Source organism: Colias philodice, chromosome 23, assembly GCF_061535455.1.
Source record: "Colias philodice isolate Cphi_HAF_F1 chromosome 23, ilColPhil1 Martin Lab GWU primary, whole genome shotgun sequence".
Lineage (NCBI taxonomy): Eukaryota > Metazoa > Arthropoda > Insecta > Lepidoptera > Pieridae > Colias > Colias philodice.
Window position 1 is genome coordinate 775874 of NC_143108.1, and position 17024 is coordinate 792897.

A 17024-nucleotide genomic window follows, 5' to 3' on the forward strand; every position below is an offset into this window, starting at 1 on the left:
TTTAAGTGTGTATATATTTGTAAAGATTATTGTTACTTCCATAGTTTATTATTGTAAGTATTACTTTTTAATATTTATTTTTGTATATCTGTGTGTATGTATGCGCAAAAATTTGGTGCATGTTTCAACAATGTACCTAAGAAATATAAAATATAAAAATAAAAAATCCAATTCCCAACCTATTTTTAAACAGGTTAAACTAAAAACAAGCAATACAAAATCTCACAGCGCATTTGGTCAACATCAATAGCTTATATATTTAACTATAACAATTATTTTAAGCCTTATTATAAAACCAATTACACACAAGTATATTTAATATGTATTTTGACACATTTCAATTTCCGACAATTTTCAGTTTTTCTACAATTGTAAGGTGAAACACCTTGTTTGTTTGGGGTGTACTTTGACATTTTATGAGCAAAGGAATAAGAAATATTTTTACAGAGATATTCTCTAATAAAAAAAAGAAAAAAAAGACGTGTGTCACTCGGGGACTGCCGTGGTAAAGCTATTGCATGCTATGCCTTCAAGCCACACCTCCGCGCCCGTCCCCGTGGGGAGCGTGAGGTTTTTTCGTTACGGAATTTCTGGATTCGGTCCTCGCGCTCAAGGCCCGCGATAGAAGCTATGCAATAGTTTAAAAATTTCTGCATAGTATCGCTTGTAATAATTGCGATAACATTGTCATAGTACGCCCTTGGTCATATTTAAAATTCATAATCATAATTTAGATTCAAATTTCATCAAAATTTAAATTATAAAATATTCATAGTTAAGCTGAATTTTTTTTTTATATTTCTTTCAGAAAGTGTGATCTTTTTTAAGTTAATTTAGTTGCAAAATCCAGTGAAACAAAAAAAAATTAACTAACATATTTAACAAGAATCAATTATAATGTTAAACAAACATTATAAGATTTCAAAAGCATTTTTTAGAGTCTTTATAACCCATTGACATTCAATTTTTTTATTCTAAGCATTTTTTCAAATGTTTTTTGCCAAGAAGAATATTTTAATTACATTGAGAGGATCATATTATTTATCCTAGATAATAAACTTCAGTATTCAGTTAAAACATATCCTTCCGTTTCGATTCTTTTAAAATTCTCGTTCCATTTTCATTGCCTATTCTATCATAATATAACACTTATTAATATTTCATATTCAGACATACTGTTCTGTTCCATTTTGAGTCCATTCCTTTCAAACTCAACCAAAAGTCTAATCTTATCTTTTGAGATCCATAGACTACACAAAAAAAACAGGCACTCGAGGACTGCCGCGGTAAAGCTATTGCATAGCATCGCATCGCATCATTTTCGTTACGGAATTTTTACATTCGGTCGCCGCGCTCAAAGTCTGAGCTAAAAGCTATGCAATAGCTTAAAAAATCTGTACTTATTTATCCATATTAGTTTTCAATAATTTCTGATTTAATAGTATAAGTTGATATTGTATATAACCAAATCGCTAACACAAAACATCTAGCTAATAACCGTTTAGTTTAGGCCCTTTTCACACTGGGCAGTGTAGGGCGAGTACTGGCAATCACGATAGTGTAGATCCTAAATGTCTATGATCGCCCGTCATTGTAGATGTATATATTATCACCGTAATGGCGGCAAACTATTGTAGCGACACCTCACTCTGAATCAAACTTAAGCGAGCGAAATATTTTCGCTACAGATCATCTATATATATAAAACTCAAAGGTGATTGATATAGTGATCTATCAATGCACAGCCCAAACCACTGGACATATCATGCTGAAATTTGGCATGCAGGTAGATGTTAGGACGTAGGCATCCGCTAAGAAAGGATTTCCCGAAATTCTTGCGGGAACGGGGAAAAACGGGGATGCACGTACAAAGTCGTGGGCGGAAGCTAGTAATATATACAATTTTCCGATATCATACATTGTGGCCTAGACCGGTCGGCCAGTCCAGTAGAATGTTCGAGCATCCTCCCTTTTTCTATGGTATTCCACCTTCCTTCTACCGCAATGATCATTTGTTGGGCCAACGCTGCCCATTGTGAACGCCCATTACAAATCATATTTCACTCCAAATTACCTGATTGTTACACTTGTTCGCTCACATCAATACACTACACCGTTTCCATGGCAACACTGTCACTTTAACACTTTAGACACTACACTGAGTCACTTAACTAACACTCTGATTGGCTATCGACACAACAGGCTGTTGATTATTGGCCGATATAACCGTGGATCCTGGGGGGATCTTCTGTGGGACCATTCCGTCTATATGTCTGTACTTCTTGAGCCTTGTCCACTGTCCATTATTGTAGTTCATTTGGAAATGCATTTCTGAGAGCATGGTTAGGTATGTGTCGTCTGATTGCAGGACGTTTTCTATGTTTTCGGAGAGTTTTATTGTCACTATGTTGCCGAGGTTCGGACAGGGGTTGTCTGAAAGAAATGATAGAATATAAGAACATGGTTTTTCCGATTTTATAACAAAAATAGTGATATATAATATATATATCTATCATAATTCATAATTAATAATTAATCGTGTTATTATCTTAACGGTTTTTGAACAATCAAAGATTTATTATCATGCGGAAAATGAGCATAATGATTAATACAAAAGTTGAGTTTACAAACCAAATGTTATTGTAATTATTTTAAACATTTCAAACTTAAAATGTTTGTAATGCTTCTCATTTTTTCAACCGCTAAATCAAGTATTAACAGATCAAAAATGTAAAGACTGCAAATTTATTGAACATCTTTTTTTTTTCTATTTTTCTTCCATAAACACAATAAATAGCTATAAAATACATAAATAATACAGTATATACCTCTGGATCCTGCCATGAAGCCCAAAATAAGCGCTTTCTCGGGTCTCGTCACTCTGTTCGCGTTACGGAACATGTCCTGGGCTTCTAACATTTGTTCGCGCTGCAAATAATAATGTAAATAATAATAAATATCTTTATTTCACAACCACAATTACAAAATATACAAAAACAATGGTCCCGTACTAGACTATAATCTGTATTACGGGTACCGATAATAGAACAATTGTTAATATTAGTTTTAGTTAAATAAAATACAAGTCTGTTTGTAATGTTAAAATAAACAACTATATTATATTCTACAAGACCAATGATTATAATAAAAATGTTGAACAATGGTCCAAAAGCTTATAATAAACATTTAATTTATTAGCAATGATGAAAAAAAGGGGAAAAAACTTGACCAGCGTCGTTGCATGTTGCCGTTATTGCCGGATGTTGCTGTTGCTGTTGTATATGTTGCGCCGGTTTAATATTATATCTATATCTTACTATCTATATCTATGATAATAAATGCTTTAACGAATTTTGGTAGCAGCATCTTGGCTTTTTTTTGCCCAGCTTCTGCGTTAATATTTATGAATTCTAAACTTTTCTACTTTTGTATTATTTCAATAACTGTGTAATGTAATAGTAACTCTTGTATTTTTTATTTTTGCCTATCGGATCTTAGTCGCGGTCCATTAATGTAAAAAATAATTCAATAAAGGATATTTTATTTTATTTATTTTATTATCTTACCGTAAGCGACAGCCCACGTCTTGGCAACAACGGCTGTCCCGGCTGGTTGGCCGGTGTCGTTGCTGGCTGTTGCTGTTGTTGCTGCTGTTGCGGTTGTTGCGGCGCCGCCGGTTGCTGTTGTATTTGTTGCACCGGTTGTTGGAGTTGCACCTGCGAATTATAATATTATTATTTTTTTTATATTATTATATTTCATCAATACATAGTATACAACAAAGTCGCTTTTCATCGTTTGTGTGTCTGTATGCTTATATCTTTAAAATGACACAACAGATTTCGATGAGGTTTTTTTTAAATAGTGTATTATTTTGAGAAAATAAATGATTTATTTATATAATAAGAAAGGTTTTAGACAATGTGGTGAAGCCACGGGCGGAAACCTAATAATTTATATTTATTGCAAACCCTTTTTGACATTTTTCAAAAGAAATCTACACTAATATTATAAAGAGGAAAACTTTGTTTGTTTGATTGTAATGAATAGGCTCATAAGCTACTGGACCGATTTTGATGAAATTTGGCACAGATAATCTTTAGACCCTGAGAAAGAACATAGGCTACCCTTTATTGCGAAATATGTACCACGGGCGAAGCCGGGGCGGACCGCTAGTCTGTTATAAATAAAGATGTTAATGAATATACTGACCGTATGCGGTAATGTCGTGTGTTGTTGTATCGGTTGCGGCGTCTGTTGCACAACTTGTTGCGTCACCTAGAATTAAACACAATTAAATGAACAGTTTGCATTATACATAAATCTGTTTCACTGATCGATTTTCTTTAGAGACAAGCAGGTGATCAGCCTTCTGTGTCCTGCCAGACCGAGACATTTTTTTTTCTTCGTCTCCACCGGGAATCGAACCCAGGACCCCTCGGTTCTACGCTCACTCGTCAACCACTGTACCAAGGAGGCGGTCAAGATGTATGTATAATGCATCTGCCCCTTACCCCACTTGGGGACATGGGACTTCACTTACTTAAATGAACAGGTTAATCGTAATATTCAGGGTGATTTATTAATGTTGTAATAGTTTTAAAGGGTTTGTTGTTTCCCTAAGAATTTGGTAAATTTTCTGTTAAATATTTCTGAAACTAATAAGATTCGGCTAGGTAATGTTATGTTGTTTACTCCAAGCTATACCTTCACCCCTTTAAAACTATTACACTTATAACAAGTCACCCTATATATTAAGAATATTTAAATACACATTTTTACAAAGTGAATCATATATCATACGTATTTAAGGTTGAAAATCGACTGATCCGTCAGTATGTCGTAAGACGCGGTGCGAGTCGGACGTGTACTTACATTTATATCCAGAAAAACTGCTTTTCCAAGGCAAGGCGACATGTGATAATTATGAATATGTATATAAAAAAAAAAGAAAAAAATGTCTTTAACATGCACAATTGCGTTGCCAGCTGCCAAGAGTACAGAGCATACAGCAGTAGACTGGTCGAATATCCTCCTTTTTCCCCTCCGGAAATTTCCACCTTCCTCCAGACCTGGATGCTCTGCAGCATCACGTACCGGCTTGATGTTCTGCAGCAGCACCGCCTTGCCGCCCTGGTGCAGGATGAGCGCGGAGGTGTTGAGCAGGTTCTGCGCGGAGACCAGCACCGGTTTGCCCGTTAGCACCAGCTTGGGCGGACCGCCCACCACCAGCCCCTTGTTCGTTCCGCCCTACGCAAGATAAATTCAAATTCAAATATAAATTTATTTGCTCGTATATGGTTCATAAGGGTGTTACACAAATTTTTTTTATCGCATATACTGCCATTTTAAATGGCGTGCAAATTTTACAAATTAATACAGTCAAATTATAAAATACATTAGAAAGAAAGAAAGAAAGAAAGAAAACATTTATTCCAACACACACAACACACATATAAAATAGCATTGTAAATTTTAAATAATATGTAATAGAAGACATAAAATATATATGTGTGGTTGCATGCGCTAAAAAAGGAAGCCACTCAGGATACCTGAGGCATAATACCTCAGCACTCATTAATAGACAATTACAAAATTATATACAAAATACATTAATAAACAATTACAAAAATTACATATATACATTTATTATTTCGTTTTGCAACATATTTTTTACACGTTTCTTTATATTGTTCAGGTGAAAATTGTACTTTACCAAAATAACATGAATTCAGATGTTATTGGCTGTGATAGGCAAATTGCTGAGTTTTACGCTTTCATCGTAAGTCATTACAACTGACAATTCAAAAAAATATTGAAGTCTTATAAGGAAAAAAATATAACATGAAGAAATAATCAACTTATTGTGATGGTATAAAACAAAAAAACAAATAAATACACTGCAAAAAAAATATGGAAAAACTAAACAAAATATCATCTATGCTCATCACAAAACGGTTTTAGTAATCTATACTACTGTAACTTATACCACACACACACACACACACTAACCTGTTGCAACAGCAATGGCGGCGGTTGCGCAGGCGCAGGTTGCGGTTGCGGTTGCGCGGCGGGTTGCGGAGATCCCGCGGATTCCGCCGGTTCCGCTTCCGGTTCCACTGTCGCGTCTGTACTCGTTGCTGGAAAAATAAATAAATAACATAATTTTTTTTCAATAAAAAAGCCGTCGTTTTAACATACATACGTCATGTGGATAGGCACTTTTTTTCGTCAAAAATAATATATTTTTATTGGGAAATAAGCTCTTTAACGAAAATTTTATTTAATTATTTAAAAAGCGATTATTTACGGATATTATTTTTCAAATAAGTACGTGTTATGTTTGTCAATACGTATTTGCAATAATATGTTAAATACATTTTTGTTATTCATATGTATGTGTCAGTTAATAAATACATGTACAAACATATAAAAAACCTTACTTGCAGGTTGTTCTTCAGTCTTCGCGGTTTTGAAGTCAGGTGGCGGCGGCGAAGCGGGGGGAGCCTTTTTGACACCCTCTTCCATTTCTGTCATAAAATATAATAAAATGATCAGCATTTATCTATTCATAAGCATTTTTCATAACGGAAAATAATGTATTTTTAAAATTATCATTAAATCACTGATTTAATATTTTTCATTAAATCACTGATTTAATATTTTTGACAACTACCCTCTTCTTTTGTATCCAACTGTTATAATTCAATTAAAAATCGTTTATTGAAAAGATAATGCAAATTAATAATTATATTATGAAAAATAGTGATGTGACAATTTCTCATCACTATTTTGTATAATTACTGAAATAATGTTTGTGTGTTTGTCAATAGGTCGGAAGATCGTTAATTAGGTGGCGATCGGCACGTAATAAATTTATGGTACCGCACGAACGCCGCAACCCCTCCACTTTATACAAACCAATTTCAACCCCACATTTCACATTTTTTTCAATAACAGATATTTCACTTCTTGAAAAGCCGTCGCCAAGTTTTGGTGGACTTAAAAACAACCCTCCCATTTGATACAAACCACTTTCACCCCCACATTTCATATTTGTTTATGTCAACACCAGGCGTTTTTCTGGCTTTTATACCCACTCACCAAGCTTCCTCCTCTTTTTGATCTGCGCATGCGTGGCGGGCTGTTCCGTGATATCTAACAGCTTGATACCGGCACGTGGCGGCGGGCGGCCCGCCGGGGGCGCGGGGACCGCACGGGCCCCGCTGCGGGCCGCCCAGCGGGACGGCAGGCCTTTTAGCGGCGCTGAGAAACGACATGTTGTTAAAGGAATGTTTATGGGTAACAATAAAAAATGTTGTGTGGTTTTATGAAACCACGGTAAAAGTGAAACTTAGGCACAAAATTATCGTATTTGTACGATAATTATCGTACGGTTCGACCGTCACGCGACATGCGCTACACAGAGCAAAAAGTTTGAGACGATGTAATAAAAGTTTCACTTTAAAAAATAAAACGACACAATAGATTTTCTATTGTGTCTGTGATTCCGGGGCCGGAGTTATTAAAATAATACCTACGACTAAATATTTGGTCCAGTTAATATGTATTGTTCTTTAATTATTGTACACAAACGAACCATTCAGTTGATGGAATCATGCATACATTTGATAAAATCAATTGACGATTCTTTTTTAGAACAATGTAAATTTTTTGAAAGACAACAGTGTTGGCAATAAATATTTGTAAGTATTAATAGCTATAAAATTTGCAATGTAGCCCAACTTGGATTATTAGATAAATTTGTAACTTGTTTGTTGACAGATTAGAATTTAGAACTATCAACAATACGAAGAAAACTATAACAATTCATATAACATGAAATAAACTATAACTATAACATACTTGTATCAGTCATTTTCCTCGGCATGCCTCGACTCCTCACAGGCACTGTTGGCGTTTGTGCCTTCTTTTGATTAGCTTGAACCTCCGCAGCCTTCGCTAGCAGTTCACTCCTTAACGCTACCGACTTCGGTTTACGTTTAAGCGTAAAATGTTTCACTGGGTTGGGCTGCTGGCCCACCTGTAACAAATATAATGTGTAATAATAAAATAGTAAAGACAATAATATTATATATTATTTTGGTTTTAGCAGTATGAAACCTTGACATCTACCACAGCGAAAGAACATTTTTGTTGTGACATATTTATTTTTAGATTTGACAAGATTAATCAGTATAAAATATTAAAATTATAATTTTCCAAAAAAATTACATATCATATAAGTTATCATTCTTTAAATGTAGTAACACTCTTTATTAATATTAATTCATTACATAGACCACACACATTTACAATAATTTTATATGTATTTATAATTATTCAAATTAGATTATTTAATTCATTATTTATAATTTAAATCATATAACAATTTATAATAACCACTCACCACTGAAACTAAGGCATTTTTGTTTAAATACAGGCACTCAAGTGGCAACAGTCCCAGATCTGAATGTTTAGCTAACGATTTCCTCAATTCATTGATCATATCACTGAATATAGGCCTGGTCTCGTCGAATTCTGCTATCTCGGTATTAAGAGTGCCCGCAGAGGGAAATGTCTTGAGGACCTCGGCGAGCATCGCCACCCAGAGGTCAGAGTCCACCGCTGCCACTTCAATAATCTCTTCCAGCTCATTTTTCCACTGAAATTATAAAAAACTATTTAGTTTTACAACTAAAAATAAATATTTTATATCTATTTAGAAAATCTACAGATCTTAATGCATTGTATGTTTAATTTGACTCTGTTTGGATTGGGATATTATGTAGCTATCAAAATGCACTATTTTATTACCTTATGCAAACTTTTAGTAGGTAATAAAATAGTGTTACTCAATATGTCAAATTGATTTAGCAGCATATTAGCATATCAATTATTTTTAATGGTCATGATGACAATTTATTAATATAATATTTAATTGATGGTCATGATGACATTTGACCACCTCCTTGGTACAGTGAGTGAGTATAGAACCCCTCGGTTCTACACTCACTCAGCCCTCGCTCCTGATTTGATTCCCGGTGGAGACAAAGAAAAAAAAATGTCTCGGTCTGGCAGGACATAGAAGGCTGATCACCTACTTGTCCCTAAAGGAAATGGATCAGTGAAACAGATGTATGCATAATGCATCTGAAAAATTGATATTTAACTATTTTAACCCATTGAGCCCTGAACGGCCCAATCGGTCCATGACACAATAGATTTTCTATTGTGTCTGTGATTCCGGGGCCTGAGTTATTACTGTGTACAGTACATACTTTCAAATCTGATGCAAGTCACCACTTATAATAATATGATATTGTATTCCAATAATATTAAGAAAGAGAGAAAACATTTTTTATCCCAAATGCCTTGAATTTTTTTATTTGTTTATATTCAGTAGATTGTAAAGTATATAAGATACCACTACTAGGCTGTTTTGTTTGTTTGCCGCCTCCTTGGTACAGTGGTTGACGCTTGAGCGTAGCACCGTGGGGTCCTGGGTTCGATTCCCGGTGGAGACGAAGAAAAAAAAATTGTCTCGGTCTGGCAGGACACAGAAGGCTGATCACCTACTTGTCCCTAAAGAAAATCGATCAGTGAAACAGATGTATGCATAATGCATCTGAAAAATTGATATTTAACTAGTATTTTAAAGTGTACGGTATGTACTTTCAAATTTTATGCAAGTCACCACTTATAATAATATGATATTATATTCAAATAATAATACGAAAGAGAGAAAACAATTTTTTATCCCAAATGCCTTGAATTTTTTTTGTTTGTTTATATTCGGAAGATTGTAAAGTATGTATATACTAGCTTTCCGCCTGCGGCTTCGCCCGCGTTTTCAAAAAAAAAACCTGCATAGTTCCCGTTCCCGTGGGATTTCCGGGATAAAACCTAGCCTATGTCACTCAGAAAGGATGTAGCTTTCCAACAGTGAAAGAATTTTTCAAATCTGCCAAGTAGTTTCGGAGCCTATTCAATTCATACAAACAAACAAACAAACAAAAAATCAAACCTTTCCTCTTTATAATATTTGTATAGATGTATAGATGTATAGAAGATACCACTACTAGGCTGTTACAATATTTCTCAGGTCAGTTAATAATAGTGTGTAAGTACATAATATTAGTTTTATTAATATTATGTTTTTATATAAATAATCTGTATAAAAGCTTATTTGTTATTATAAATACAAAAGAGCCATGTACTGAGTTACATTCTATAAATTCTTTTTCCTCAATTATTTATATTAGATAGCCAATTTACTAATTTCCTTCCCTTAATATCTGTACACAATTGGCTTAAATTAAATGTAAATAGTGTCTTAATCTAAAAGAACCATTAGTTTATTCTTATATCATACTAGAGGTCCGCCCCGGCTTCGCCCGTGGTACATATTTCGCAATAAAAGGTAGCCTATGTCCTTTCTCGGGTATCAAAATATCTCCATACCAAATTTCATGCAAATTGGTTCAGTAGTTTAGGCGTGATTGAGTAACAGACAGACAGACAGAGTTACTTTCGCATTTATAATATTAGTATGGATTATGTGCTTATTAATTCTCCACATGTGTATGAAAATAAATAAAAACTACATTTTCTTGGTGGCTCCTCTTTGTAGAAATTATCTTTAATGCTTTATATTCTGGTGAAAAATATAATCTATTTTAGAAAATCAAAAGCACTTCTGAATAAAATATAGTTGTATGAATAAATGTTTGTGGTAATTAAGAGACGATTACATTTCTGGGTTTGAATATTATTGCAAACACAAGAAGAAAAACTAAAAATGCAAACATTTTAAATCATGTTGTTCAATATTGTAAGTATAAAAAGAGTAGTATTAGTTTCTTATAATAAATAAATAACATAACAATTTCCAATATGAATTTATCAATTCATTAGATGTTTATGATAAACACATGCAATGTATAACCTATATTAGGCAACATTAAAATTGTTTATACCAAATAAATATAATATACTCCTTTAAAACATGATAATATTAGGCTACAAATGTAAAGTTATTTTTATTTTCATTTCTACATGAACAAACATAGGGTAAGTGCGTTTGAATCAAATTCAATTGATTAATTAATAGATAAATGTAACGAAATTGATCAATGCAAGGCTCCGTACAATTTCAGTCAATATTAGCCAGAAAACAACGTGTATACATTCTAGCATTTAATAATATCATCGATAAATTATAGTATTTATTTATTGACAACAAAGTTCAAATTTTATACGCATTTTTTGTCTCACTTCCACTTATTCTTATTCAATAATGTACGAAAGAGATATTAAACGTCATACAGTTACGCAAAACCATAGAATAGAAAGAAAAGTTACCTCTTCAACATTTCTGCGCGGGATATGAAAGAAACTAAGCAACAATTTGAGTTTCACTTGCGTTTGCAAATCTGGAAAACAATCCTTGATATTTTTTAAAACTTCCGCATTTAATTGTGTGCAAATTGAACCGGTAGTCCACGAATCATTCGAAGTTCCGAGTTTATTGTGGAGCCACAAAGATGTGTCACTATCCCGAACGTTCGCCATCTTGCAACTGAAATAGTGACGTATCGCCCATGTTGTTTGTTGTCGTAATGTCAACGTGTGCTTTTACCGATTTATCGATTATTGTGAATGTCGATTTTTTCATTTTAAAATTCTAAAAATTATTAACGTAATGTATATAAAAATATGCACAGTTTCGAGTGTATATATACATTTTTCATATATCATGTGTATTGTTGACTTTATAAAATAAAAATAGAACTTACATAAATTAATATTTCGTATATAATATGTTTTGTTATTCATTTTTTAAATCTTATTTATTTCTCATAATAAAGCAATATAATTTGTTATTTCAATATAAATTTTAATTTTTGAAATAAACATGATAAGTCAATCGTATTTTATAGAACCAAAAAGCTTGTATTCGGACAACATAAATTACATAAAAAAAAACACAACTGTTGAATGGCGGTAAATTTAAAAAAAAATTGCTATGACAAAGACAATTTTCATGGTATCGATTCAACAAAACTGTAGTCACAATTTCGTATAACATATTATTCTTTTATATTTAATTTCTTTTCTTCTTTCAGAGTATGTCGTACGATTATTCTTGTGATATGTATGAAGAAGATCCTAATAAAACATCTATAGATTTACATTCAAACAATTTAGAAACGTTTCCAAAGCTCGACTATAAACTTATAAATGTGAGTAAATTTTAGTTTATAATACAACAAGTAGATTTACGTACGTAGATTTTCCTTGAGCTATAGTTAGAATGCAATACTTACTTATAATAAAAATATAAATGTTATATTACCTAGTTATTAACCTACTATAACCAGAGGCTAAGAACTTTTAGGGACCTAGGTACTAATTTGATACGTGAATCTTAACTTATTTTATGTATTCATTAATCATTTTTTAATAAAATATCATTTGTAAATCATTTTCAGGCAATTTATTTACAGAATAATTCCATCAAAGCTATTCCTGAAGACTTCTTTCCATCCTGTCCAAATTTAACATGGCTCGATTTACGTGATAACTATATCGAAAGCATTCCTGTATCAATCAAAAACCACCCTCAACTAACGCATTTGCTACTACAAAATAATAAAATTATAACCTTGCCAAATGAACTGGGCACCGTAATGACATTAAAAGTGCTTCAATTGAGCGGAAATCCGCTTACTTACCCGCCAAAAGATATCATAAGCGCGGGAACGTCGAAAATTTTATCATTTCTATACGATAACTACATGGCGAATCTACTTTTACTAGATTCAAAATCTCTCTCAGAAGTGAGCGAATCAAACGAAACTTCTCATGAAGCTAGAAGTTATAATTCAGTTTTAGATGGTAGTGAAATTAAAAACAGTAAAATGTGCGTGCAATTTAATGATAGGGACGAGGAAAGTGAATATTACGATAGAGCAAAGGGAAAATGTCGTAAATTGGCGGTAAGCCGACATAAAATTTTGTCGCCGCATTGCCAGAGCGCTAAATACCTCCGACCGGTGCGGACGTCTGGTAAAGAGGTGCAAGATAAAAAAATACTGCAGAGTCATTTGAGAGATATTGCTGTTCAAAAACGAAAGGATTTCTTAGCGAGAGCAGAGAAAATTATTCAAGATAAAAAGTAAGATAAAACTTAATAAGGGTTTATAGTTTTTTGTAATACCTAAGTATTATTGATTAGGATTGAATAGAGGATGATTTTTGCCGTATCTAAGCCATAATCTATAGGTATAAATGTAAAATTATCGTGTCTCACCACGGGTGGACCGCTTATAAAACGGCTGGGCCGATTCTCATAATATTTTGTATGCCTAATGTGTAGATCTGAGATACCTTATTTTGATCGTATATAAGTAAATCGCTTAAAAGGTTAGGTTAATTTGGTAAAAGTTGATAATATACTCTATACTATACCTCATGTTTACAGTAAAGATTTTTGTTATTATATTTCACAAAATATCAAGCATGTAACAACTCATACCAATTATTTTCTAGTGTTTGATTTTACGCGAATAGGTATTATACACTTAGAAATTAAAAAAAATAACGGATTTTTAACGCGATTTATTTGGATTTAAATAATATATTGAATAAATCGTTTAAAATCCGTTAAAATTCTTAAACTTTTAAACTAAAAAAAACTATACAAAACTAATTATACTCATCTCTCCAAGGAACATGGAGCTACTCAAGAACTGGCGGACCACTTACAAAACTCGCCAATTATTCATGACTCGTGACAAACAAACAGACATCAATTATCCTTACGATACATGTGCAGAATATATGACGTTCCTAACTAGGGAAGATATAGAAAAAGATTTACCAGATAAATATAGGAAGAAAATAGTGCGAAAGTCGAAACCGACTGTGCCCAGAAAGAGCAGTAATGATGTTCACTTGGCAATGAAAATAAAGAAATTATTTGAGAATTTAGAAGCCATTGATTTGGAGAAGAGAGAAATGACTCCGCGTACGGAACAGAGAGTTTTGTTAAATGAAATACAAAAAGTGAGTGTATGAAGATATTATTGGTCTTACCATGAAACAATAAACACAGTCTAACTTTAAACCAGGGATCTGTCACTTTAATAGTTGTCTATGTGAAATACGAGAAAACCAGATTAAAGAGAACCCGCGCTTAAAGTTAAACCCAGTCTAAAGTTATTTGTGGTTAGATAATATGTTTTCGAAATAGTAGCGTAGTTGGTGAATAAATTTCAGATAAGGTTTAGTAAGGAGGGTGATGGGAAGTCCTCCAGAGAGTATTTACGTGTAACATGTTGCATAAACGAGAAATTAAAGCATGTTTCCTTTACCATAATTTTTTAAGTACCGTTTTGTTGTTTGAATAGATGAAAGAAACATGTTTTAGAAGTGAAACTTCTTTAGTTGCGTTGAGATTAAAATTTCAAGGTCACGATATGGCAATACAGTCACGTCCGCGTCATGGCGACGATTTTAGTAGCTTTGAATCTTGCCATAGAAGTTTCACTTCTGACAAGAGTGCTCGTCAAAGCCTCTATTTTTCCGTATTCATATAGTACCTACCTAACTACCTATACATACTAAGATGTACATTACCATTAAAAGGCTATTTTCATTTCAGATCACGGAAATCAAGCAGAAGTTAACAGAGTTGTCTTTATCCAACGCAAGATCTGTTTTAGATTAAAATATCGTTATTATTCAATAACCTTTTAGCTGTTTATTAGTTATTGTGAATGTGGTTGTAATAAAACATTATTAAATATTTCTGCATTTTTATTTCTCTTGTTATTGTGTAATCTACCTATACAGCTCTTGTTGTAAATCAGCTAAAAGTTATGATTAATGTTTATCAATTACTGAACTATCAAGTATGGACTTACTACAAAGTTACAATAATAATATTACAAGACTTAATATTGCAATTAAGACCAAAAATACCATTTAACTTTATTAAATTGGGTAGAAATAGTGAAGGAGGATAAAGGAATAAATAAAACACGTTCATTTAATTTATAAACAGATTTATTTCAATGTAATGGCCGGCACCCGAAAGTGATATATAAATTATAACCCTATTACATAATTAAAAGCAAGCAAATTTTAAAATACATACAACCATACTATTGAATCAGACCTCAATTTTTTACATTAAAAATTATATGTAATACGTAATACAATAAAGTAGTCTCTATTTTTCTATGCAAGCAAATAAATTGAATTGCTTTTTATAGCACTCGGTTTCTGGTAGTTCTTAGGGCGGCCGTACACGGACCGCTTCAAGCAGTTGAGACCGACGGCTTGAAGCCGCAACCGCGCGGAGAACTATAGACATTTATTCACTGCCGTACACGGACTGCTCCAGCCGTCGCGACTGCTTCAAGCCGGTTTGTAGCGACAGCACGAGCAGTCAACGACCGACCGCTCGAACAGTCCGTGGACGTCGCTCAGCCGTTAACTGCTCGAGCAGTCCGTGTACGGCCGGGCTTAGTAGCATTTATTACAATGCCAAAAATTGGAATTATTTGCCAATCAAATATATTTAACGAAAATCTATGGATTCTTAACCTATAATAAAATTGTTATAAAATAATAAAAGCAATAAACAAAATGGTTATATGTTTCTATTTTTATACAAATAAAATGTTCAAGCTTACAAAATTATATAAATTAAAATTATAAATATAATTATAATTATTTTAAATTATATCATTTAGATACAGAGCAAACCAGGATACATAACTTATAGCTACATTTTTATAATACAATAGATACAATTAGTGATGTTCTATCTTTTAACATTGGAAGATTAATAATTACATACGAAATAATACTTTTATAATATATATGCATGACTGAAAATATAATTGCTATAAATTTATAAAGAATAGAAAAAAATCGATCGGGACTCGAACCCGCATCCTTTCGCGCCATTCCGGGGCGGATGCCTGACCAATTCAGCCACTCGTGACCCGCCAGACTCCAGAGCAATCGAATTTATTCTATTCTTTCAGTTTTATGTGTCTAAGGGACACACCGAATTTCGAATTTTTTCTATTATTTATAAATTTATATTTATAAAGCATTTGAATGCCATAAAACCAAAAATATAATTGCTACTTTTGAAAAACTATTCAATTAGGACCAAACTGTGATATTGCAAGACCTATATGTGAAAAGTATAGTTGTCTCTTTCTATCGTTTGTAAAACACATGAGAATTACTTTAAGAGAAGTTTAAACATTTGATATACCGATTAGAGAGAGACACCAATTCTATCATAACTTTCCATTTCTCACTGATAAAACATATTAATAATATAAAAGAAAGAGACAGGTGGAAATTCTATTTAAAAACTGCTACATACAATTATTGAATTGAAAATTTAGGTAAAAAGGTAACAGAAAATGCACAGACAATTTAAAATATTTAAATGTCGTAGTCCGCAAAAAGATAAAGCGTATGTAAGCAATAAAAAAGAACTTTAAAAAATCTAATTTGAAGCAAGCTTATTGAAGATCCTTAAAACTATTCAATGTCTAGCTTTCCTATCTACAAGTTAATCTAAATATAATATTATTACTATATTAATTACTTTTTAACGGAGCATACATAACATTTGATACATTTCTTTACTTCCATTATCGATGCAATGTCTATTGTTATCAAAAGTATTAAAAACAAAACTAAACAATTTTTCTAGGGTGTCAAAGAAAGATGAAATTTGAAAAGATCTGATATTTTCATATAGATATTAAGATAAATACAATTTATTCCAATTTGATGGTAATTAAAAAAGAGCGTGTGTACTGAGCACACGTGTCAGAAGTGAAACTTCTTTGGCAAGTTTCCAAGATCCGTCACTTATAGACCGGGAGATACTGACACAAAATTTCGAGTCATTTGTAACAAGGATGGCGGTTCTACAGGGGTCTTAGTACGCAATGACAAAAAGAAAAATGATGGTGTGAACGCTG

The 17024-nt window shown here is 32.8% G+C and overlaps 2 protein-coding genes across 2 annotated transcripts; one reads left to right on the top strand and one right to left on the bottom strand.

Annotated features, from left to right (window-relative positions):
- Window positions 1–1683: 1683 nt before the first annotated feature.
- Nelf-A (Negative elongation factor A) lies at window positions 1684–11574 on the bottom strand. Its single transcript, XM_089709769.1, has 11 exons — window positions 11365–11574; window positions 8411–8665; window positions 7867–8044; window positions 7105–7266; window positions 6444–6530; window positions 6013–6140; window positions 5098–5250; window positions 4213–4278; window positions 3567–3716; window positions 2829–2928; window positions 1684–2433 (listed from the first exon to the last, which is right to left on the bottom strand). The coding sequence occupies exons 1-11, from the start codon at window positions 11572–11574 to the stop codon at window positions 2168–2170; spliced, it is 1755 nt and encodes a 584-aa protein (XP_089565895.1). The 3' UTR covers window positions 1684–2167.
- Window positions 11575–12057: 483 nt separating this feature from the next.
- LOC149477852 (uncharacterized) lies at window positions 12058–14812 on the top strand. Its single transcript, XM_089709783.1, has 4 exons — window positions 12058–12245; window positions 12495–13180; window positions 13734–14070; window positions 14669–14812. The coding sequence occupies exons 1-4, from the start codon at window positions 12132–12134 to the stop codon at window positions 14732–14734; spliced, it is 1203 nt and encodes a 400-aa protein (XP_089565909.1). The 5' UTR covers window positions 12058–12131; the 3' UTR covers window positions 14735–14812.
- The last annotated feature ends 2212 nt before the right edge of the window (window positions 14813–17024 follow it).

What these genes read in the sequence shown, in the direction of transcription:
- Nelf-A (XM_089709769.1), bottom strand. Translation starts at nt 11,574, where the DNA reads ATGGCGAACGTTCGGGATAGTGACACATCTTTGTGGCTCCACAATAAA. An exon ending in CGCGCAGAAATGTTGAAGAG is followed by an intron (nt 8,666 to 11,364) that starts GTAACTTTTCTT and finishes TTATAATTTCAG; the next exon opens with TGGAAAAATGAGCTGGAAGA. An exon ending in ACACGACATTACCGCATACG is followed by an intron (nt 3,717 to 4,212) that starts GTCAGTATATTC and finishes TATAATTCGCAG; the next exon opens with GTGCAACTCCAACAACCGGT.
- LOC149477852 (XM_089709783.1), top strand. Translation starts at nt 12,132, where the DNA reads ATGTCGTACGATTATTCTTGTGATATGTATGAAGAAGATCCTAATAAA. An exon ending in TCGACTATAAACTTATAAAT is followed by an intron (nt 12,246 to 12,494) that starts GTGAGTAAATTT and finishes AATCATTTTCAG; the next exon opens with GCAATTTATTTACAGAATAA. An exon ending in TGTTAAATGAAATACAAAAA is followed by an intron (nt 14,071 to 14,668) that starts GTGAGTGTATGA and finishes TTTTCATTTCAG; the next exon opens with ATCACGGAAATCAAGCAGAA.